The sequence below is a fragment of the Eleginops maclovinus genome, chromosome 22 (genome assembly GCF_036324505.1).
Source record: "Eleginops maclovinus isolate JMC-PN-2008 ecotype Puerto Natales chromosome 22, JC_Emac_rtc_rv5, whole genome shotgun sequence".
Lineage (NCBI taxonomy): Eukaryota > Metazoa > Chordata > Actinopteri > Perciformes > Eleginopidae > Eleginops > Eleginops maclovinus.
Window position 1 is genome coordinate 8782139 of NC_086370.1, and position 24131 is coordinate 8806269.

At 43.9% G+C, this 24131-nt stretch overlaps 1 protein-coding gene across 4 annotated transcripts in view; it reads right to left on the minus strand.

The window, feature by feature from the left end:
* Positions 1 to 793: 793 nt before the first annotated feature.
* The window catches only part of ptk7b (protein tyrosine kinase 7b), a 77102-nt gene continuing 53764 nt past the window's right edge, over positions 794 to 24131 (minus strand). For 3 of the 4 annotated variants that reach the window (XM_063875452.1, XM_063875451.1, XM_063875455.1), the window contains 17 exons: positions 23769 to 23953; positions 21613 to 21760; positions 19636 to 19766; positions 11855 to 12121; positions 10988 to 11124; positions 10364 to 10499; positions 9635 to 9754; positions 8586 to 8735; positions 8171 to 8318; positions 7535 to 7662; positions 6080 to 6286; positions 4993 to 5154; positions 4674 to 4906; positions 4515 to 4595; positions 3619 to 3770; positions 3309 to 3487; positions 794 to 2502 (listed from right to left, as the gene is read on the minus strand). In XM_063875452.1, coding sequence (XP_063731522.1) covers positions 2342 to 2502; positions 3309 to 3487; positions 3619 to 3770; positions 4515 to 4595; positions 4674 to 4906; positions 4993 to 5154; positions 6080 to 6286; positions 7535 to 7662; positions 8171 to 8318; positions 8586 to 8735; positions 9635 to 9754; positions 10364 to 10499; positions 10988 to 11124; positions 11855 to 12121; positions 19636 to 19766; positions 21613 to 21760; positions 23769 to 23953 — 2725 coding nt within the window. In that variant the 3' untranslated portion in view covers positions 794 to 2341. The remainder of the gene's footprint in view (positions 2503 to 3308; positions 3488 to 3618; positions 3771 to 4514; positions 4596 to 4673; positions 4907 to 4992; positions 5155 to 6079; positions 6287 to 7534; positions 7663 to 8170; positions 8319 to 8585; positions 8736 to 9634; positions 9755 to 10363; positions 10500 to 10987; positions 11125 to 11854; positions 12122 to 19635; positions 19767 to 21612; positions 21761 to 23768; positions 23954 to 24131) is intronic. The other variant, XM_063875454.1, reaches the window with a different exon arrangement.

A 24131-nucleotide genomic window follows, 5' to 3' on the forward strand; every position in this document is an offset into this window, starting at 1 on the left:
ATAAATGGCATATACTGTAAAATACTCTGACGACTATGTTAAAGGCATACCATAACTTCTCAGATAGATTTTTTACTTTATTTGCACACGCTAACTATCACTTTCCAGAGGCTTGTTTCATCACTTCCATTATATTTCACAACTTCAATCGTGTACAAATACAGCTGCAAGCAGGATCTGTCATGAACACTCAACAGGTTTACAAGTGGCAATGTTTTGATTCAAAGCAGCAAACATTGTGGTTAGCACTATGGTTAACACTTCCCATAATCCTTATCAGTTTTTGTTGAATGAATGTGCTTCAGCAGCTGAATACTTACTTTAAAATGTTAATGTATGCATTCAAAAGACCAAAATTAAAAATGGTCCCTGCATAAAATTGCATTAACACAGAAATATGGACTAAAACGCATGTAAGTGTAATTTTCTATCATAAAGTTTGAATTATTCCAAATTTCCTTTTCATACAAAGCTAAAAAAGGAAGAAAAAAACACACACTAGTGAATGGTATAACAAATAGTTGTTTAGAAAATAATGAAGCATATCTAGCAGGTACTCCATGTCCAAGTTGATTTCTCTAGATGTCTGGGTTAGTCATTCCAAAACGTAACGATATTCACTTTAATTTGATATAAAACAAAAGAATGCAAGAAAACTCCACCTGTGAGATGCTAAAACAGCTTTTCCTGCCATTTTGCATGAAAAATGACCCTATTTGCTGACTAATTATTTAAATTGTTTGATCCTCTAGTTGATTAGTAGCAGCTCTAGTATCAATAAAAACACACCGGGTAAAAACACTGTGAACCTTTATTGACAGCAGCATGTATACTTTAGTATATATCTGTGATTATTGTGAACATTTGCTGAAGCAGATAAAAAAGGAGGTCTAGGTGTGAGTCCTAGCATTCAAAAAAACAAAACAATACACTAAAAACAACGTATAAAAAAACAAGTTCATAAACAAAGGCCATTGCATTTGATTAGATAATGTAAAAAGGGAAACAGCAAAGATAATCCTTCATTTACCAGGCACTTAATGAGTTCTGGTGACCCGCGGCCACTCTGTTGACCTTTGTTTCAGCGTATTCAGCTCTCCAGGCTGAACGCACATTGAGATGGACTGGATGAACACATAGCATCAGAGAAGTACCTTTCTGTTATAAACATAGTTACAAAATAAAAGACAGGACCTTCATTATAAATAAACAGGCACCTGCATGTCCTACTACACAACATGATAGAGATAAAGAGGGATATTCTTTTTAAGTGAAGTTAGTGCATGGCTTCTACATTATGTACACATTGCCTGGTGTGATGGTCCACTCTGCAGCATTGCACAAAAAAATTGGACCCGGGAAAGGAAAACTGTGATTGGACCTCTGAAGTGCCACTCTGAAGACAAATGATGTCGCAGGTTAAACACAGTGATAGGCTGCATGCCTGCAACATGATAATGTGATTAAAACGGGTGTTCTTACCCATAGGCCGTGACCGATAAGCACCTCAACGTTAATACAAAGAACAGAACACACTCATAAAAAGCCCACACTGGCACAATCTCATCTATTCAATATATTCCTTGGCTATAAACTTGATCGTTTTTTTTTCATGTTCCTGAAGCGTTACCATAACACATTTCTTTTTCCACAAGTTTCCTCACGTCGCCAATTTATAAGCCTAACAGCCGACGGACCTTCATGCAAACCCTGTTCTACTTCTTCTTCTTCTTCTTTGAACGTACACTGTAGCATGGGAACAGTTCAGGGGCACACACACTCACACACACAAACACGCATTTGGGGGGGGATAGTAGCTGGATTTTTAGGTTCAAGCAGAAACACTTCACTGAAGTCTCACTTTTCCTTCAATATTCTTTCATCGTTGACAGAGCAGTGAACCTAATTTTCAGGGGGGGGTTCAAAAACGTCCAACAATCATTTCTGTTGATGGAGCCAGTTAGAGCACTGTAACATACTAGAACGCAGTCTGGGTGTGTGTGGAGGGGGGGGGAGGCACTGAGGTTGTGAGGCTCTGTGAAACTCTGGGACAGAGCGGCAGGCGGGGTCACAGTGGAACCACAGCCGGGGCTCGACGGTGGGTGGGTGGGGGGTCGTCCTTGCCGCGGTTAAGGCGTCACTGCTCACGAGAAGTCGCTCACACACGTGAGTGTGTTTCCACTGCTGTGGAAGGAAGGAGTCTTATCCACACGCCCGCTGTTTGAAATGCATATTAAAATAAAGTTCTCCCCCTCAGCCCGCCTCCCTGAAATGTGTGAGACTAGTATTCCAGCATTCCTGTCTTGATTTTCTGAAAGGAAAGGGGTTGGGGTTGGTCCTCTCAGACTTTGCTGTCAGAGGGCAGCTCTCCCAAGGCCTGGACGATTTCGGTGAAGGAGGGGCGCTCCTTCAGGCTTAGCGCCCAGCAGCGGGCCATGAGCTTGTAGATTTTGGAGGGACATCCGTCAGGCACGGGCAGCTTCAGCTTCCCTGTCTGCAGACCTGGAGGGCAGAGAGAGAGGAGAGGTTAAACCAGAGCCCAGACAAAGAGGTGGTTGTTGATTGAGAATGCCATTCTTTCAGCTTGCAGCATGGGATATAATATGTAACATTTCCACATTTAAATATTTGAAACGACGTAAGTTAACTATTTTGTCGAATTACCCAATTAAACGTCCCAAATGGTATCAATAATTTCTGAAAGCTAGAAAATGTTTGCCTGAAATGGAGTTATATCCCCCTCTACATGATGCATAAACACATTTTAAATCCATGTTGAGGCCACATTTGTAACCATGCACTTTTAATCTTTTTTAAACATTCATTTTATTCAGATAAAGGATTTAAAGTCATCAGACTTCTGCATTGAGGTCCAACGTTCCTTACAAAAGCAACTTGGAACTCTGGTAAACTACATATGATTACACTGTAAATGCAGACTTTTTATAACTATCCCTAAGCACAACGACCCAAATTATGTTTCATGAAAGCATTCTACAGAAGAATGAAACATTAAAGGAAAGTTTAAAGTTTAAAATGTGAAACTTTCACTATTTTAATAACATTTTAGTTTTGGAGATATACCATTCCCTTAGCTTTTAAGCTGTAATCATTGGTTTTGTATTCTTTATTTAGTTTGTATTGAACTTAGCATTTTATTGTTTGTATTTTTGTGAGATGGAATTTGGTCTGCATGTTTATAACAAAAGGTGCTGACTACGTTAATAAAGTTTATTTGAGGGACCTTGCTTTTTTCTCTGTTAGTGTGAATACGATCTAATAAAGATTGGCTGAAGCTTCATACTGACCTTCCAGCACCTCGTCGTCGCTGAGTTTGGTATATGGCATTTCCCCGAGACTGAACACCTCCCACATCAGCACCCCAAAAGCCCACACGTCAGACTTGGTGGAGAAGTCGTCTTCAAACACAGACTCTGAGGGGAGCCAGCGCAGGGGGATCCAGGCCTGTCTGTAGTGATAGTACTCACTGCATCCACACAGGAGAAATGAGAAGGGAACACCTTACATTAGCCAGCTGAACAGAGAGGTTGAAGAATATTAATCAGAACATTTGTTTTAGTGAGTGATTATTATTAAAAGAAGATCCTTTCTACAGACCTGTTGTAAACGTCCTTGCTCAGGCTGAGCGCCGACACTTTGACGCGACGCTGACTGTTGATCATGCAGTTTCTGGCGGCGAGGTCTTTGTGAACGAAGCGGTGATTGGACAGATGCTCCATCCCATGAGCCACCTGGGCACAGATGGAAACCTGAAGAGAAAGAGAACAGAGATACTGTCAGTGTGAAGTAACTTTGACAATACATTTACAATGCAGCAGCAGGTACAGAGGTAAGCATTGGTTGCATCAGGAAGTTAAGAATTAAGCGGGTGTATCAGGGCCATTCATTCTTTAATAAGCAAATAGATAAATCAGTTAAGTACGGCACCAGGGGATATTATATTGCAAAACCCAATCACACCACTTCACCTTTTGTCACACCAAATTCCTATAAAATTATGACTTGTAATCTCCAAGAATATAAAAATAAAATCTAACCAAACATGTACACAAAACACAGCCCTAACAAATCTGTGTTTTGGATCTCCACAGATCAAGAAACTGTCCAACAGGAAACCATGACCTCCAATGATTTCACCTTGGCTGTTGTACGGATTACACAAAAAGGATATAACCTGCGCGTTACAGAGCTTACGTAAATTACTCTTGACCTTTGGGTTGAGCCAGGTTAGCCTACTGTTTAGCTAAGCTATGCTAACAGTGTCCTGGCTGTAGCTTCATATTCAGCATACAACCATGAGAGAAGAACTGATCAGATTATCTGACCCCGACAAGAGTGTACAGTGTCTAAAGGGAACGTGAAGAAACTGGAATAACAAAAAAAATCTCCAACAATGTAAATAAGCTGAATCTGACATGTATTTACATTTTGTTTTGTGCATGCTAGATAGTGTGCAGGATGCTGGAAGCTGGAAATCAGGGAACAAGACTTACTTTGGTCTTGGTGCTGATTGGCTGGGATTTGACCTTGTCGTCGTTGCTTTTGGAAATTCTCAGGAACTGCTTTAGGTCTCCCTGATAAAAACAAAACAAATCATTACAACTGCGAAATGATTTAACATTTCTGTGTGTCCTTTGGTTCAGTTTTCTTACCAGGTCGTAGTACTCCAGGATCATGTAGTGCGGCTCCACCTCCCTGCACAGGCCCAGCAGACGGACCACGTTGGCGTGGCTGAGCTTGGCGAACATCTCAGCCTCGCGGCGGAAGTCGAGCTGCAGCTGTTCGTCTCTGCTCTGCAGGCTCTTCACCAGCACCACCGTCTCCTCCTCGCTCTCCTCCATACCCTTAGCTTTGCACAGCAGCACCTCGCCAAACTCCCCTTTACCTAAAAAAAGAAAAGAAACAACCCTGTATTAAAATCAGAGCACAGAGACCGTTGTTCTCCGTGGAGGATTGTTTAAATCTGCGTACCCAGAGTCGTGATGGTTTGCAGGTTTGCTCGGGGAAAATGGAGCTTATCGTTGTTCACATGGCTGTGGCGTTTTTCCGTTGTTGCTATGGTACCCATGTTGGTGAGTGCCACCTCTTCCTGGATCTCGGCGGTGGTGTGGCCATTTTGTTGAATGGCCCCCCCTGATAATCACAACACACAGGGTCAGAGGATATAGTGCAAAAATCAATGGGCATTAAAGGGCACCATAAATGTTACCTGTGTCAGAGAGAATGGTTAAGATAGAACAAGTCGTATCAAATGTAGAGCAAAGAGACCGTTTATAAATGACAGAGTAATGTACAGTGTGAAAAAAACACCCTAAGAGTGCTACAATTTGCAGTGCTGTTAGATGTTATTCAAACTGTGACTTCATAATGTCACTACAGATCAAGTTTCTTATGATAAGTTATCAAAAAATGTTCTATGAGCAAAGTTTTCATCACTCTCAAAAGCACTGAAAGATATTGTGGTAAGCTGAAACGAAATAAAGGGAGGAATGATAAAGGGAAAATATATTGCCATGTAAGTGCTATTTGAAACTAAAACAGTAAAACACTAAAACAAACACACTCAAATGAACTAAAATCTAATGAAAAAAACTGAAATAAATTAAATACTCGTTTTAAATTCTAAACCTAGTTTACAACTTCTTCCAAAATCATTTACACTTTCATTCCGAATTGGTTTTACATGTCTATTTTTTTTGCAGTTGCTCCATTTCCTTTTATTTAGTAACTCACTAATAATTACGGTTTCTTTGTATGCACATAGAGAGTTAAGTGTGTTTAAATGTCACTTCTACAGTGCAAAAATATCAACACTCGAAAACATCCCACCCCCCCAGAGTTAGTAGATATAGGAGACAGCTAATGTCCCCATAAAAATGGTGATGAACTTGACACATGTACAATGCAGTACCCATGACAAACACAAGATGGCAGCAGATATCCTAAGCCTTCAACAACGCACTGAGGAAGATGAAGTTGAGGGAAAATAACCCACATGAATAACCGTCTGACTTTACAACTGCCTAACCACACATTCAGAAAGTCGCTCCTCCAGCACCTGTACCGTTGAGACACTCCATCTCCGGCTCCTCTCCGTCCTGGCCTTTGTCCAGCCTTTTGGCATTGCGTCTCTTTTTGCAGTAGAACATGAGGCCGAGCACGACGATGATGTAAGCCACGGCAGCTCCCACTGACAGGCCGATGGTCTGGATCATCTTGTAGGGAGCCTTGTCGTCCTCTGGGTCAAAGGCATGTGAAGGTTTTTCTGTCGGGCATAGGCAGGAATTATGGTCAACTAAAAAAGCTCTGGAGCAGTACAGGATGTGTCGAATTATCAACCTCACAGGTTGTTATATATATTTTAGAACATTCTGTTGATGTAGCATCCAATAAAGCACCATAAAGGGAATGCAAACAAAGACATTCAAGGATATGCTTTTGAAAATGAAAGTTGTTAGATTTGAACTGCAAGATGCAATTACTTTAAAGAGGCTCTACTGTGCCTTTATGGGGTTTCCCTTTCCTGTAGTGTGTTATATAGGTTTGTGTGCATGTGAATGGTCTGCAAAGGCTAAAATAATAAAAGTTTCTGTACCACACACACTCCCCGAAATCATTACTTAACACTCGCACTTCAATTGGCTAGCGCTCCAATAAACTGTACGTGACAGGCTAAGGGGTGGGACATCTCTAAGTGGTTGAGTAATCACAGCAGGGGCGGCCAGCTAACTGATCAGAGCAGACTGGGCTCTGATTTTAGACAGAGGGTGAAAAGAGGTGCAGCAGCACAGGCAGTATGAGAAAAATAAAGAGCTTTTTGAACATTAAAGCATGGAGACATGGCACAGTAGAGACACTACATACAATGGTGAAACCTGGAAATGAGCAATATAGGGCCCCTTGTGGTTTACTATAAAATATCCTCTCCAGTAATGATGTGCAAGTTAAAACAAGGCAACGACTGTTAAAAAATGGTTGGACAACTCCCCTCCCTACTGAAGCAGTCAGTATTCACTCATCTGTTTAGTTTAGCATTGGATTTGAACACATACAGTACCCTCATTTAACTACAAATCATTTTGTCTGCGCTGTTAACACAGTTTCTTTGCCTTTGCCGGGCAGAGCTGTCACGCCAACAAAGGCAAACATCTAAATTCAATTGTCTCCTCCTTTAAACTAATCTGGATCCTGCTATTTTGGGAGAAAATGATTGGTATGGGAGACTTATGCGAGTGTGTGACTTTGATTTTCAACCTCAGTCAACACACGGAAGCCACAGAGTGAGGCGTTATTAGATCGAACGTCTGCCCGATCCCATCACCTCAGTGACGGCGGCGGCTGTGTGAGAGACGTGGCTGACCATATTAACCTGTCGAAACGCATGACAGGCGGAGGGTGGAGGTTTAATTAATGCCTTCATCCTCTACCAGTGACAGTGGCTAATGCTCTTGTGTGCCCCTTTGTTCCTGATGTAGGGAGCCTGTGTATAAACGTCAGTGTGTGTTAGACTCACCCACTACATAAAGCTGAGCCACACGGTCCTTGATGCTGCAGCTGTTTCCTGCCACACATGTGTATCTGCCTGTGTCATCTGTAGTCACATCTGTAATCACCAAGGAGCCATTTGGCATCTTCTGGAACCTTGAGGAAGAAAGAAGGTACGGAGAGATGTAGTGGGTTCCCAACAAGGTCCACCAACATACAGAGAGGACTTTAGGCAAGAACATTGTTGTGTTCTTATTGACGGTATTGGATTATTTAAAGTATTAGTTGGGATGACAGAATATTGTACTGTAATATAGATGATAAACTTTGGTAATCATCTGTCAGGAAAACTGGCCAAATAAAGATATTACATTTCTATCACTTTATTCTAGATTTCTTATATTTTACCAAAAAAGTTTATGCCCTTTAAAATAATTAAATGGTGCCTTCCTGAGTTACCTATAGTCATAATTTTATCTTATCTAAATAAGTGCAAGGCTTGTATATTGCTAAGAAAAACAAGGCCATATTGAGTTAAATGTGACATGAGCAAAAAATGCCCTGAAACTATTTGAGATTCAAAAGGCATAAAAGCATTAAAGTTTTTACGTCAGACTTCAATCATCCTGTTTGAAATCAGCAGCTCCACCCAGCGTCTCATTACCTCCTGTTCTTACTGATGTCCAGCGTCTTGTCTTTGACCATCCAGTGGATGTGGGGCTCGGGGTCTCCGGTGGCCTGGCAATGCAGGATGGCAGTGTGACCTTGGTACACCGTGGTGTTCTCTGGCTCCAACTTAAAGCGAATGTACACTGTATGTGCACAAACACACACACACACACACACGGACACGTTGGTTAATACAACCACAACTGGGCCGTAACATTTGCTTCACAGACTGCGGCTACAACCCAAATGCTATTTATTACTGGGCAATAAAAGGGCCACCAAGCACACATAAAGGAGGCAGTGTGTGCCGCTTGAAGACAATGATCAATGACTCAGATGAGCTGCGACCACAAGTGTTTAACATGTGGGACTGGTGACTAATATGGCAGCCATTAATGTCAGCTGTTTACCGGCCACTATGAGGGTCACCAGGGCTCGGATCTCCCCCTGGAGGCTGTTGGAGGCGATGCAGGTGTAGTTGCCGGCGTTGCTGCGGGTGACTTTGGTGAAGAGGAGCTGGCCGTTCCTCTGCTCCACTCGAGGAGGTAGCTCTCCTCCATCTGCAGGGGGAGACAGAGAGACACAGGGAGAGGAGGGGGGGGTGAGGCTGGTGCTGCATGTGGTTAAATCGACTCCATCACAGCAAAGGCAGATGAATGGAGGAAATGATCCGTGATATGAGCTTTCCTCACACTCATTCCCGAGGAAAGCTCTTTTATCATCATTAGAATAAAAAGGAGTACGGGCTGCGGCTACATTTTGAGGAGATTCTTTCTTAAGTGTTAAAACGATCATTTCTTATCGGGTTTAAAAAAGGGACAGTTCACGCCAAAATGTTCTGTATTTGTAGTTCCAGATTGATTTTATGTAAAATGTGGTGCCATAGAGAGGTCTGCCTTCTTTTGAATAAAATTGAACCAGATGGCACTGAGCCTGTGGGGCCTAAAGCGCCAAAAGAAATCTATTTATAAACTCAACAGCATTGTGTTTTTCTAGAAATAATGACCTGGATATTCAAGATAATCCAGTCTTGGTGTGAGCAGTATCATATCAGCCCTATTTTATTTCTAGTGAACTATACCAACCAAAGAGTGAGCATGTGCCACGAGAAGATGGACATTTGATTTGGAAAGCAATGGAAAGAAAAGTTGTTTTTACATAGTTTCTACATAAAGCTGCTCACAACAAGGTTTGTGGATTATTTTGAGTATCTGGGTATGATTTCTGGAAAGAAACATTGTTAGTGAGTTTTTCAAATGTATTTTAAATGTCACCATAAGCCGAGTACACTGTAGTTCCATTAAATTAAAGAAAAAGAATACATCTCTACAGCTGAAACCCCCAACACCTGGCTACTTAAATCAAACAACATATTAGAGATGTATAAAAGAGAAAACAGGTAGTGCAGTGTTTAGGGTGTCCTTTTAAGCTATTAGGATCTAATGGTAGGTGTGCTCACCTGCTTTGGTCCAGCGAATGGCGGGGCTCTCTCTGCCTTTAGCTGAGCACTGGATGGTGATCTCGTTGTCCAGTTCCAGACACTGAGAAGGCTGGGGGGTCGGGGTGAACTTCAGCTTCTCTGAAACACAAGTCAAAACACCACGAGGACTTTACACATATGATAAACCCAGAGAAAGGGGGGCGGCCGTGTCAAAACCTCCTTTGTGCATCTCAGCCTGCACATGAAATGACAGTAATCTGACGCACTTCATGCTCAGACACATTCAGGGACCACATGTACACACAGATCAGATGAGTCTACCAGAGGCTGAGATCAACAGAAATCACAAGACAAAACAGTGACATGTCAGGCCCTTTATCAGGGTAATCTTATCGGTGATAGGAATTTACCAATCAGATAATGTGCAAAAAGGGAGGCAAAAACAAAGCTGACGTGCATGAGTCATATTTTACACCTCTGTGGGTGTCCTGCAGTGTGCCCAGAGACAAACATGGACATGCTCTTCCTATTTCTGGAAACACTCACAAGCCCACAGGCATGACCACATTTGTTTTATATTTTCCCTCAACGATGTATTACTCATTCAGCCTGGAAATGATTTCACTCATTACCAATCATTTTTCAGTCAGTGTGGGGGATAAAGGCTTCAAATATCTGCTTAGTGTACGCTAAGGGTATAATCTACTGTACATATTGACAAGCTGGGTGATTCCCCTCGAGGCTTACCGAGCACACTGACCCGCGCCTGCCCAGACAGTCGGCCGCCCTCCGTCTTCGCTTCACAGCCGTAAATCTGCTGGTCGTACACCTCCACGTTGTTGATCCTGAGTGTGCCGTTAGGGAACAGCTTGAAACGAGAGTCCTTAAAATAAAAGAGGAAAATCAATAACATTCAAGGATCTCTATCGGGGTATTTTATAGAAGGTATTGTCCCAAATATGATGGATATCTTGTCAAAATACTGTAAATAGCCAGCAAAATTGCATCATGAGAAAATGGTGCAAGGTGGAACCTCCTACACAGGAAATCAACATAATGGAAAAACTGACATACCAGATAATCACAGTTTGAAGTCAAATGGGAGGAATATTTAGGAACCAAACAAGCACCAAGGATTACTGACTGTCATAACAAATGGATGAATCAGAATGTGTCTCCCAACTGCATTTTCAAAAATGGTATTTATTATGTAATTTCATCATTATGATTTTTGTATTGTATAAACGGCTGTATTGTTTTCTCACTTTGTGGGCATGTACATGTGCAATGCTGTTCTGAATGTTGCTGAATGAAAAGGAAAACAAAATCAAACATTGATAAAAAGTCACTTTCAACCGTGTGTTAGCCGACCTCTGGTGTGAGCATGATGTTGTTGCGGAGCCATGTGACCTCAGGCTCAGGGGTGGCCTGAGCGTGGCAGTGAAGGTAACCTGGTTTACCTTCCTCTAGGTGGCTGTCCTGAGGCCTCAGCACCCACACTGGGGCAGCTGCGGACACACATACGCACACAAAAATGTGTTATATAAGCAGAGACATTCTACACCAATACAGTTAACAGAATGTCCTCAGCTGCATATAGAGCCCCTTAAAGGAATACACAAAGTGTTAATAAGCCTCAGCCGTGGTCAGTCTAAACATAGACACCATTTATTATCTGTGTGTATCTGGTAGATGCTCTGTGATCCCAGCATGCTCCTGACATTAAAGGCTAACCGTAACACAAAGAATGCTTCAATGACCTATGCTAACCCACACTGGCTGTCTTATACTCTATTCATTTGTTTTCACTACTTTTTTGGGTTGCTATAAAAAACTAAAACTAAACAAATGATGTTTCTCTCTGTTATCTTTTTGACGCCCTCAAACTCACACACAAAACGCACCACAAACAAAGTTAGTTGAATTTAGCTGATAGCATTTTAGCGAGCTCTTCTGGACACGGTCATTATGTAGTAAACATCTGATACAGTGATATCTGATACACAGGGACACAGAGCCTTCTTTTCCCATAATGCTCTGGTAAAGCATCTTTCAACAGCTCTCCTAAATTACCACTTCTTCCAAAGCCCAAGCAGTTCCTAATACTTGTTTTGTAAATGTAAGATTAAGCTCAGACTGAGGCTTTTTTTCTTCAGATATTATAGAGCAGAGGTGTTACTCGTGTGAGGGCTAAAACAAACGTCATCTGTGAACATGTTGAAGCTGTGTGTGACTCACTGGCCACGGTGAAGGTGACCTCCTGGGTCTTGCGTCCCGCCCTGTTCTGGGCCACGCAGGTGTATGTGCCCGAGTCCCCTCCCTCTGTGGGACTGAAGACCAGATCCAGGCCGTCCTGGTACACCCGGCCCTCCATGGGCACCCGCTGACCCTCCCTCTCCCACCACACCTCGGGCTCGGGTCTGCCTCGTGGGGGGCGGCAGGCCACCCGCTGCAGGGTGTCCGCTGTGAAAACCTTCGACATCTTTGGTACCATGTCATCAATCTCTGTGATGGGAAGCAGAATTTTCAGCATGAAGAAGCAATTTGAGTGCAGGACAAATTGATTAACACAAAGCCACTGATAACCATCAATCTGCCTTCAAAGACACTGAAGCGCTACGCTGTGCTGTGTAAGACGCCCTCTTTCTCCAGCCAGCAGGTGGTGCTGTTGCTTTTTGTTTTATTTCTTCTGTGTTTGGTAGCAGCCAATGGGGAGGCCTCACAGTGTAAATATAGGAAGTGTTACCACATGTTAGTAGTGGTAGACAAGGACAGAGATAATTATCATGAAGTTTGAATCTGCATCCATCCTTCTTCGCTATGTTGTGGATAGCATTGTCTGTGAGTATTGTGGTTCCTTACATATTCACAAGTGGATATCTATGTTTATTTAGATGTTTCTATGTTAAGTGGATCGTTATTCATGTGGATATTTTGTGGTGTTTGTGACGTAATGAACCGTGGTATGTATATTTTTGTATCACAGCTAAGGGTCTAATTTCTATGTATATTGTGTTTTCTTTCAGTTTTACTCTGTTGACTTGTGGAGGTAAAACATCTTATTAAAGAGGATAAACGCTTGCCACTTGTCGAGGAGTTATCTGTCTGCATACAACAGTGAGGGCAGAACAGTAAAAAGACACATTTGTCTACATCATCAAAATATCAGGAGGATACACACGTCAGTCTTCCATAAGAAACTAAACATGTCTCAGCCACGAGATGATGAATCCACGTCAGTCCACACTCATGCATCAAAATTATCAAAGGGCTCCAGTAAGTCATCTGCCAGCATGGCTGCTGTCAATGCACGGGCTAGGGCGGAGGCAGCACGAGCCAGAGCGGCCTATGCTCAGAAGGAAATTCAAATGAGAGTAAAACAAGCAGAACTCAGAGTGGAAGAAACACGTCTGGAGGCTACATTGGAAGCACTTCATCAGGAACGAGATGCAGAAGCAGCTCTCGCTGAAGCCAATGTATACGAAGCTGCAGCAAGCGAAATAGAAGAAGACCGCATAAGCTTTCGCCTCCCACGGACATTTCACCCATTAGAACGCACGAGTATGTGAAAGACCAACTTCTCCAAAATGAGAAATTAACCCCACATGCATCCATGAAGCCTAATGAGGCCCCAGCGGGTTCAACATTTAACCAACTCAAGCAGGAAGTTGAAGCGCCTGATCCGAGATCTCCATACATGTTGCTGCCTTGCAAGAACAATGCAAATGACCGAGCATCCCAGCCACCTAGGAGCTTCGCAGTACATGAACAACCACAATGGTCAAGTCCTCGGATTCCCCCACAAGAAACCTCAAGTATTTATGACCTTCCCAGATTTCTAGCTAGACGTGAGTTGCTCACTGGAGGCCTTATAAGGTTTAGCGACAAGCCAGGTGACTACTGGGCGTGGAAATCCTCGTTTCAAAATGCCATCCAAGGTCTACATCTAACAGCCAGTGAAGAGCTTGACTTGTTGACTAAGTGGTTAGGCGACAAATCCTCACAACATGCAAAACGCCTCAGAGCAGTGCATATTAACCACCCTTCTTTCGGTCTGAACAAAGTGTGGGAGAGACTTCAAGAGTGTTATGGATTCCCTGAGGCCTTAGAAAAGGCTTTGTTTGATAAGATAGAGCAGTTCCCCAGAATTACCAACAAGGAGCCTCATCTGCTACGTGACCTTGGTGACCTTCTGTTAGAGATTGACTCTGCTAAGAGCAAAGGCCATATACCAGGATTGCTGTACCTTGACATGGCACGAGGAATTCATCCCATAGTGGATAAACTTCCATTCGGCCTGCAAGAGAAATGGATGACGAACGGAACCAGATACAAACATGAACATTCTGTGTCATTCCCTCCTTTCTCGGTCTTCGCCACCTTCATTAAAGATGAAGCCAAAATGAGAAATGACCCCAGTTTTATGTCTTTGGTTCCACCCACCTTCGCTGCTTTCAACGCAGACAAGCATCTGGGAAAACACGACAAATCACAGTCCACAGAACAGAAGTGGTTAGCTCCGAACACAAGCCAAGTGCTGAAAAAGCAGCTACAGACCCCAGCAAAGAGTGTCCCATCCACAAAAAACCTCATCCACTCAAAAAATGCAGGTTATTCTGGGAGAAGTCTCTGGAAGAACGTAAGGCTTATCTGAGACAAAATCAGATATGTTTCCGATGTTGTGCTTCTTCCGGCCATCAAGCAAAGAACTGTAAGGTGGAAATCCACTGTTCAGAGTGTGAAAGTAACTCACACATCAGCACTCTCCACGCTGGTCCTGCACCATGGGCAACACACAGGTTTGCAGGACCTGTCTTTGACCACGGCGGGGAGCAAGGCTCAGCCTCACCCATTGCTACGTCTACATGCACACAGGTGTGTGGAAATAGGGTCGGTAGACATTCATGTGCCAAGATTTGCCTCGTCGATGTCTACCCAAAAGATCGCCATGACCAGCGACTCGGAGCTTATGCTATCTTGGATGATCAGAGCAACAAGTCTCTGGCTAGATCTTCCTTTTTCGACATCTTTGGGATTGACAAAAACTCTTCTCCTTACACTCTCAAGACGTGTGCAGGTGTTTCAAAAGTGACTGGGAGAAGAGCAAGTAATTTCATAGTGGAATCAGCTGATGGCCAATCCAGTCTGGCTTTACCCACGCTTATTGAATGTGACATGCTCCCTGACAATCGAAATGAAATACCAACTCCTGAAGCCGCTCACTATCATCCACATCTCAAGGACGTCGCTCCAGAGATTCCAGCACTCGATCCCAAGGCTGATATTCTGTTGCTACTTGGAAGAGATGTTATTCAGACTCACAAAGTGCTCGAACAGCGCAACGGACCCCCAAATGCCCCGGTCGCACAGAAGTTAGCGCTGGGGTGGGTTATTGTTGGTGACAATTGTCTTGGCGGAGCTCACACACCTGGGCATGTGAACGTTCTAAAGACAAACATCTCGGACAATGGAAGACCAAGCTACATGATTCCATGTCAAAACAACATGCTGGTGAAGGAAAGTTTTGATTGCCAAGATGCCATGGGAGATACAGTCTTTCAATCCACTAGCGCAGACGAGAAACATGCCTACTCCATAGAAGAAAGAACCTTCCTGCAGATAATGGAGAAGGAAGTCTATCAAGATGACTCAAACACCTGGGTGGCCCCGTTGCCAACAACAAACGGCTAGCAAGTCAACGTCTCTCCTCAGTACGTCGCACGCTGAAGAAGCGACCTGAAACAAGACAACACTTTGTGGACTTTATGCAAAATATATTTGACAATGGTCATGCAGAACCAGCACCCCCACTAAAAGAGCATGAGGAACATTGGTATCTTCCCTTCTTTGGGGTTTATCACCCTCATAAGCTAGAACAAATCAGGGTGGTCTTCGACTCGAGTGCTCAACACCACGGAGTGTCTTTAAATGATGTCCTTCTCACAGGCCCCAATCTCAACAACAGCCTGCTGGGTGTCCTTATGCGGTTCCGCGAAGAGCGAGTGGCAGTAACTACTGACATCAAGCAGATGTTCCATTGCTTCTTGGTGCGAGAAGATCACAGGAACTTCTTACGCTTCCTTTGGCACAAGAACAACGACTTGGAGCAACCGATAGCGGAGTACCGCATGAGGGTGCATGTCTTCGGGAACAGTCCATCACCTGCCGTGGCGATCTACGCGCTCAGAAGAGCATCCGAAGACCAAGAAAGAATCGACTTTCAATCAAAACACCTAGTTGAGCGCCATTTCTATGTTGATGATGGTCTCATTTCATTTCCATCAGAAGACGAGGCTGTTGCGGCTCTCAAGGCGGCCCAAGAAACGCTAGCTGCATCCAACTTAAAGCTGCACAAGATAGCTTCTAACAGCATCAACGTGATGAAAGCGTTTCCAAAAGAGGATCTTGCAAAAGGCTTAAAGGACCTTGATCTTGGAGCAGACTTCCCACCCATGTTACGAAGTCTAGGAATAAGCTGGGATGTTACCACTGACGAGTTTACCTTCCAGGTTTCCAGGACAGAGAAACCTTACACTCGCAGAGGTGTGTTATCAACCATAAACAGCCTTTATGACCCGCTTGGTTTTGCAGCTCCAGTCAGCATTAAAGGTAGAGCCCTACTAAGAGAGCTTACAACGGAGGCCTGCCAGTGGGACGAACCCCTTCCTGAAAGGAAGCTTAAAGACTGGTGTGAGTGGAAAGACTCAATCAAAGATCTGGAACGCGTCCGCATTCCAAGGACATACACTACCATTCCACTGAGCAGTTCAACAGACAGGGAGCTTTGTATTTTCTGCGACGCCTCTATACAAGCCATAGCAGCTGTAGCCTACATTAAAGTTACGGATGCAGAAGGCAAAAGTGAACTTGGATTTCTGTTCGGCAAGGCTAAACTTGCGCCGCAACCAGAGGTGACTATCCCCAGACTAGAACTTTGCGGAGCTGTTTTGGCAGTGGAAAATGCAGACATGCTTTCAGAGGAGATGGATGTCCAGTTTCATTCTCTGCGGTTCTTCACCGATAGTAAAGTTGTCCTCGGGTACATTCGCAATGAATCCAGAAGGTTTTATGTCTATGTAAGCAACCGTGTGCAGAGAATCAGAAAATCATCCCTACCAGAACAATGGAGCTATGTTCCCACAGATGCAAACCCGGCTGACATTGGTTCAAGGTCAATACCTGCTAACGCCTTGATGTCCAGCATGTGGCTAAAGGGTCCAGACTTCCTGTTGAAGCCAAAACAGAACGATGACGATACCGAACCCTCCTTCGACCTGGTGAACCCAGAGTTTGATCCTGACATCCGTCCTCCTGTGACCTCCTGTGCCACTCAGATTGTGAGGTCTCCCTTGGATCCGAGATGTTTCGAATCATTCTCAACCTGGAGATCGCTTGTGAGAACCATAGCAAGGCTGATCCACATAGCCAGGTCCTTCAAGCGAGAAAGCAGTAAGACCAAATGTCAAGGCTGGCACATATGCAAAGTTCTCTGCCCAGAAGACCTCGCCTGGGCCAAGGAAGTCATCATACGCAGTCTTCAACGCAAGGCCTTCCCCGAAGTGTTTGCATGCATAGAAGCAGGAAAAGAAATTCCCAAACAGAGTCAGCTCACAAGGTTGTCTTCTTACCTGGACAACGCAGGTTGCCTCAGAGTTGGCGGTCGTTTGTCTAAAGCTGATATTGGAAGCGACGAGAGAAACCCACTCATCATTCCTCACAGTCACCATCTGACTACCCTACTTATCAGACACTATCACCAACAAGTCCAGCATCAAGGGCGCCATTTCACAGAGGGTGCAGTGAGGTCAGCTGGCCAATGGGCATGGTGGTCAAAACCTTCCCCAGCCACGACGGGAAGGTCAGGAAAGTAGAAGTCAAGGTTTCATCTGGAGGAAAATGCAAGGTTTTCTTGAGGCCCGTAACTGACACTGTCCTCCTCCTTCCTAACAATCAAGATGGGGACAATCAAAATAAAATGTAATTGTGACATCTCATAGATGTCAAGCGGGGAGTGTGCTGTGTAAGACGCCCTCTTACTCCAGCCAGCAGGTGGTGCTGTTGGTTTTTGTTTTATTTCTTCTGCCTTTGGTAGCAGCCAATGGGGAGGCCTCACAGTGTAAATATAGGAAGTGTTACCACATGTTAGTAGTGGTACACAAGGACAGAGATAATTATCATGAAGTTTGAATCTGCATCCATCCTTCTTCGCTATGTTGTGGATAGCATTGTCTGTGAGTATTGTGGTTCCTTACATATTCACAAGTGGATATCTATGTTTATTTAGATGTTTCTATGTTAAGTTGATCGTTATTCATGTGGATATTTTGTGGTTTTTGTGACGTAATGAACCGTGGTATGTATATTTTTGTATCACAGCTAAGGGTCTAATTTCTATGTATATTGTGTTTTCTTTCAGTTTTACTCTGTTGACTTGTGGAGGTAAAACATCTTATTAAAGAGGATAAACGCTTGCCAGGAGTCATCTGTCTGCATACAACAGTGAGGGCTGAACATATGCATTCAGGATTTCACGAGGAACCTAGAGCTAAATTAATTCCAACACACAGATCCATCTTGTTAGAAAAGTCCTCTGATTTGTAGCGCAGGGCACAGTCATTAGGGAACAAAGCGCACAGAATTGAACTGGGTATATATAGGTTGTACGGGAATTATCTCGGGTCTGGGTGAGGTGGGTCATATCAAAACTGGCAGCCCCCTATACGGAAAGTGGAATGTGATCTGTGGTACAAAGACTCACAAGACCTCCCACTACACTGTGGTTTAATACTGCGAGTCCCAAATGGAAGTCATTAACACTTTATTGGCCGACATTGGTCTGAAAGCTGGTCAGCGGCTGCGACCTTCTACCAAACTGAGATCCAAATCGATTAATGACAACAGAGGAAAACACACTTTTCTCAGCAGATTAAAGGAAAGCAGAGCTGAGAGAAAGAAAGGGAAGGGGGGGGGGGGGTAAATGAGGTGGAGCCGTGATGGAGTGACTGTTTCAACTTGTCCCTCAATACTGAATTCTACTGTGACACAATCCCCTATAATGCCCGCGGGGATTACCATCAGATTAAGTGAATTAAGGTATTTAAATGGAGCTGTGGTTCACTGGGTTAAAACTGCAGATGCAGTCGTAGCTCCTTAATCCGAAACCCTTGGGGAAAAGAGGGAGCTGCTCGAGTGGAATAAGGTGATCGGGAGAACTCAAACGCATAGAAATTCCAGCTCTAAGCTTACACAAAATATTTGACTTGCATGCACATGCATTTCAAAATGCCGCCTGATTAGTAAAATGAGATGATGCTACGATTGTTCCGGCTTTAAGATCAAGCTGCCATTTAAAACACTGGTTTAAGAGCTCTGTTTCGAGAGCAGGCACTGTTATGTGCTTTAATAAAGACAACTTGTGTCTGAACTTGAATATTACATTGTTTTCCCTCCACAGATTAGAACCCAGCCTGTGAACAACCACAAAATGATATTTGTAAAACGCTTTTTGTTTTGATTTTAAGTGGTTAAGCATACCCAACCATTTGCAGGTTAGTCATTTCCTAGCAGGTAATTCCTAGTGATAGATGAAAATCACAGGGGCAGGTATAATGACATTTTAAAGCGCATAATTACACTGGTGGTTAAACCAGTTTGAGTCATACTGGTACGTTATTTAGTGTTACGTATGCCAGGTGCTGCTGCAATTTGGAGAAAGCTAAACAAGTTTGGCAAACAGCCGGAATGCTGGAGGAAATAATATGGAGGGGAAGCAGGAAAATGCTCCAGCGCGCGTGCGTGTGTGGTGGGTACAGCTGGGCCGGATGTCAATAAGGGAATGTGAGTATCATAGGAGAGATCTACCAGAAGAAGAAAGGAAGGGGGGAGGAGAATGAGATGGAGGGCAGGATAAATATGTAATCCAAATGCCCCTCTCGCTCTCAGCTTACAGAATCACAGGTGTTTATCTCTCAACACCTCGACAACTGCAAGTATGTGTGTGTGTGTGTGTGTGTGTGTACCAGCTATGAGTAGGGAGGCCTCCAGTGCCACATGGGACCCTCTGAGGCCGCGGCCGACACACTTGTAGGTCCCCGTGTTCCTGGGCTTGACCTGGGTGATCAGCACCGTGCCGTTGGACAACAGGATCACACTGCGGAACAAAAAGAAGAAATAGAGGTTTGGTCTTCAGCTCTTTTAAAATGTCTTTCTGTCGCTGACCGACACATTATCTGTACCTGAAGGCACATTAACAGAAGCACATGTCACAGGAATGTAACACACACTCCCGTCGCCAGATCTCACTCCGATTGCACCTGAAATAATTTGTTTTGGCATGCTGGGAGCATGAGATGGGAATGCTCGGCCACAAAGGACCACCAGTGCCACTTTTTTTAGAATACAACTTTTTCTGTACTTGGCATGTTACCTGACGCTATCTGAATTGCCCTGATTCAATAAAGCGAAGCCATCTGCTGCCCTAAATAGGTTAGAGTTAATGCTAAGAATGTGTCCTGCACAGGGATTTAATTTTAAAAAAGTCTTTTTTTCTTTAAGAGCAGGATTGATGGCTGGCTTCTGGCAGGCTGAAGGGAGTTTCAGTGCCAGTGATGGACGGATGAGGAGTAATTAAAGGCCGACCTTAAGCTAGCTTCGAGGCTGACAGATAAGAAGCTGCACGTCCCGCGCAGCACAGGAAGAAAAAGTTAAACAGGACGAACTCAACGGCTCATCATGGCTGAATGACAAAGCCGTTTTACATATATATATATATGAGGGAAAAGTGAATATGTAAAGCAGAGCTGAATAAGGTGGAGGTGCTGCTGGATCTATTTTTCCACCAGACTCCCTGAGGAGGGGGGATATTTCTGTGTCATCTCTTATTCTCTGTGCAGTAGCAAAAAGGGAAATGAGCTTTGGGAGTTTGGGTGAGGAAAAATAACCACAAAACAAAATGAACAAAGGCAGATTTCGTTTTCTAAAGCAATCATCTTTATATCTGCAAATATGAGCAGGAAGAATTGTTTTGGTTTCAAATGTTTCCTCCCAGAGTTGGTTTGACCCATGGGGCAGGATTCTTTGTGTCTGTAAAAAAAGCCCTGAGCTTACGCTGGTGTATTTTCCCTTAGTCTAGCACATGAGAGAAACAATCCACATCAAATATTAACACATAATCTAAAGGGGAGGGAGTTGTCTAAACAGTGCAGGTGTGAAACAGATGATATCTCCTGCAGAGAGCTGCATTCCTCTGGCGTTGTATCAGCAAAGATCAATAAACACAAACACACAGGCAGCCTGGGAACACCTTCACCACAAAGAGGCCGGGTTTGTAATGAAGCTGTCTGCGTGTGTTTTTATAGTCCCGCTTATTACCCATCCATCTGTAGTCCTGATGCTGAGTCAGCGCTGCCAAGGTGACCAAACCCGCCTCTGACAAGCTCATTACACAAGTGACTAACTATTGATGTTGAAGTCCTTCCCTTCCCTCGCTGGCTGAACACAATAATCACTTTCAAAACCGTCTCCTCATGTGGAACAGCTTCCTGTAATGTGTCTATGTGTATGCGTGAGCTGCTTTGAACCCTGAGGGTATGCTTGGCCCTTAGTATAGAAATTGGTTATTATCTAGCGCTTATGTGTTTATAGGGGACATACTGGTAAGCGGCAGTGTAGCTTGAGGGGTTTTTCCGCTCAGTGTAGGAACACCGGCGAGTTCTCCCGGATAGGCTGGAGAGGGAAAGCTGCGTTGGAGGGATCTAAAGAGAAACTTTACAGCGCTCTGTTCCAGGAATAATATTCCTTACAGTGTAATCCATCTCGAGTTGTAACGGTTCCACCTCATTGGGTTCAAAGGATTACCTGACTGTGGCTCAAGCTTATATAATGGTAAGTAAGATGGAATGAAGTGAAGGCAGTATGGGAGATTGAGTCTAAGTGTGATGTAATGTATGATGAGAAAGAAAAGTGTTGCAGAGAGGAGGATTTAGCTCCCTACATACCGAGACTTGTTCACCAGCGGATCGTTTTCGTGGAACCATTCCAAAGTGGGGGCCGGCTCGGCAGTGAACTGGCAGTGGAAGGCGGCCTCCTCGTTCCTCAGCACCACCTGGTCCTCGGGAGTGACCACCGGCCTGGGAAAACTCTTATCTGTCGGAGAAAAGGTAGACGAACATCTGCATGATGACGTCTGCAGGGTATCGGTCCATCGAGCACCGATCTATTCCGGGCTTTATTAGAAGCTGTCAACAGCAGCATGGGGCTGCTGAGCAAGCGGTCTTCAGGTGGCGGTGTGTGTGTCAACACCTCAGGGGCCCTCAGGGAGAGTTAATGAGGTCAGTGAAGCACCCTGCTTATCGGGACCATCATTTTTTTTATCTCCTGGATCGTAGAATCACACACAGGAGGCCACCTTTCTTTTTTGTGATCATTTTAAGTCACGCTATTGCAAGAAATTGGGGTTAAAAGGACTTGATAGGGGTTGATAGTTATGGAAACAAGCTAAATCTGCACCTGACGGGTCACTGAGATGTATAATTGTAAGGGTAGAAAATATAAGGCTGGTTAGTTTGCATTATTTAATGCAAAAGATTTAGCAAATTTTTCCAAAATCACCTAAACATGCTGCTCATAATTTTCCCTTCCCCACATTCTTTTGACTCTTTCTAGACAAGGCCGCTCTGACCTGCCAAAAGCAGAGATTTGGCACAGTACAGCTTAAGAGGCGGAGTTTCTAGCAAACAGACTTTAGCACATTGTTACACAAAGCTGATGGGTGTTGAGCTCAATACAGAAATGGGAACACAAAAATACCCTTAATCCAGGTTTAGGTGTGTGAGAATTTGAAATCTGAACAGCTAATACAGCTTTGGTGCCAGCAGCAGAATTAGGATATGGCTACTGGTTGGTGTGAAAAGAAAAGGAAGGGCGCTCACACCTGGCCCACCCAGGAAGTCGGTGGGAAGGCCTCATCCTAAAAAGCTGTGACCGTTCATTGAAAAGCTGTCTAAATCTGTCAGCTTTTACCCAAAGGTGAAGCCCTGCAGAGGATCAGAGGGTGGCAACACGGTAACTGGATACTCAACAATTATCTATTCTTCTTGCACACAGGTGCTAACCTAGCGTGTCGGTGAGTGTGTGTGTTGCAGGTGGCTAATTAGAGTGGAATGGGCATCATGTTTCTCGCGCAGATGTGCTACTGGATGTACTGTACTCAATCTGGTGTATGTGTGCGGCCCTTCTGTGTATTATCCCCTCAGTACAGAGAAACCAAAATAAGTCCTGTTGAGCCTGCCGAAAAACAAATAATCTACCACAACAAAACAATAAACGGAGCTGTGTGTCTGTGTGAGAGCTTCAGTCAGATCAACAGAGCGCTGCTGCGGCGGGGGGGAGCTGATGTTGTTGTTCGCTCTGTAGATGGTTATGATGTTGTGTCTGTGTGCGTGGGTGGCGACAGGAGGAAGGTGCTAACACACTCTCTGGTAATCACATTAGGAACTCCATCACTTTCTCTTCCTGCTCTCTCCCTCTCAACACTAATGGTCTGTATTCCCCCCCCTCCTCCTGATGCTCTTCAAAACACTTCCTGGCAGGTGTGGCAATGTGGAAAAATTCCCTTAAGTAGTTTTTCAAGCTAACATGCCAATTAACTTCTATTATGTGATGGGATTTTCATTCTTTTTCTCAAATTAATATTATTTAAATATATATATTTGCATTCATCCTCTAGACCAATCAATTGGTCTTCAAAATGCTAAAAGAATAGTGAAAAATGTCTCAAAGTCCAAGATGATGCTTCTATTTTGGTCAGTCAACAACATGTAACTATACAGTTTAATGTGATTGGAAGAGAAAATCTTAAAATATCCATATTTCAGAGGCTGGAAAACAGCATTTTCTGCTATTTTTGTATCAAAAATAACAAACACTCCTTCATTACCTTGGGCTCCTGGAATTGTAGGGGCATTTTTTACTTTCTGACGTTTTATTGGCAAAGTATCCTCCAGAGCGGAGCAATCAAAAAATAATAGCTTCAATAATCAATCGCGAAAATAGCAATTAGTTGCAGCTCTATAAGCACTCTAACAGTGGCTGAAAGTGTTTAGAAAAAAGGTAATTCCTATTTTGCGCCACTGTCATTTAAAGAAACACACACCTATGATGTTGAGAGTGAAGTTGCTGTTGCTGCATACGTGTCCCGCTGCGTTCTTGGCGCAGCAGTAGTACAGGCCGTTGTCGTCCGGACTGGCGCTGGCGAAGGTGAGCGTCCTCTCCTTGTTGTTGATCTGGTGGCTCTTCTCCGTCAGCTTCACCCCATCCTTGAACCACTGACACGTCGGCCTTAAGGGGGGAAAATAAATAAAAGAAGAGGGAGACGTTTAGGAAAAAAAATTGAGAATTGGCGAGCAGGGGTGATTGATGAAGCCAAAAAAGAAGAGATACAAAAGGTGAGGAGAGGGGGGAAAGAAGAAGAATGGAAGAAGAGGATCATAAGGGCATGAGAGAGGCCAACGATGAC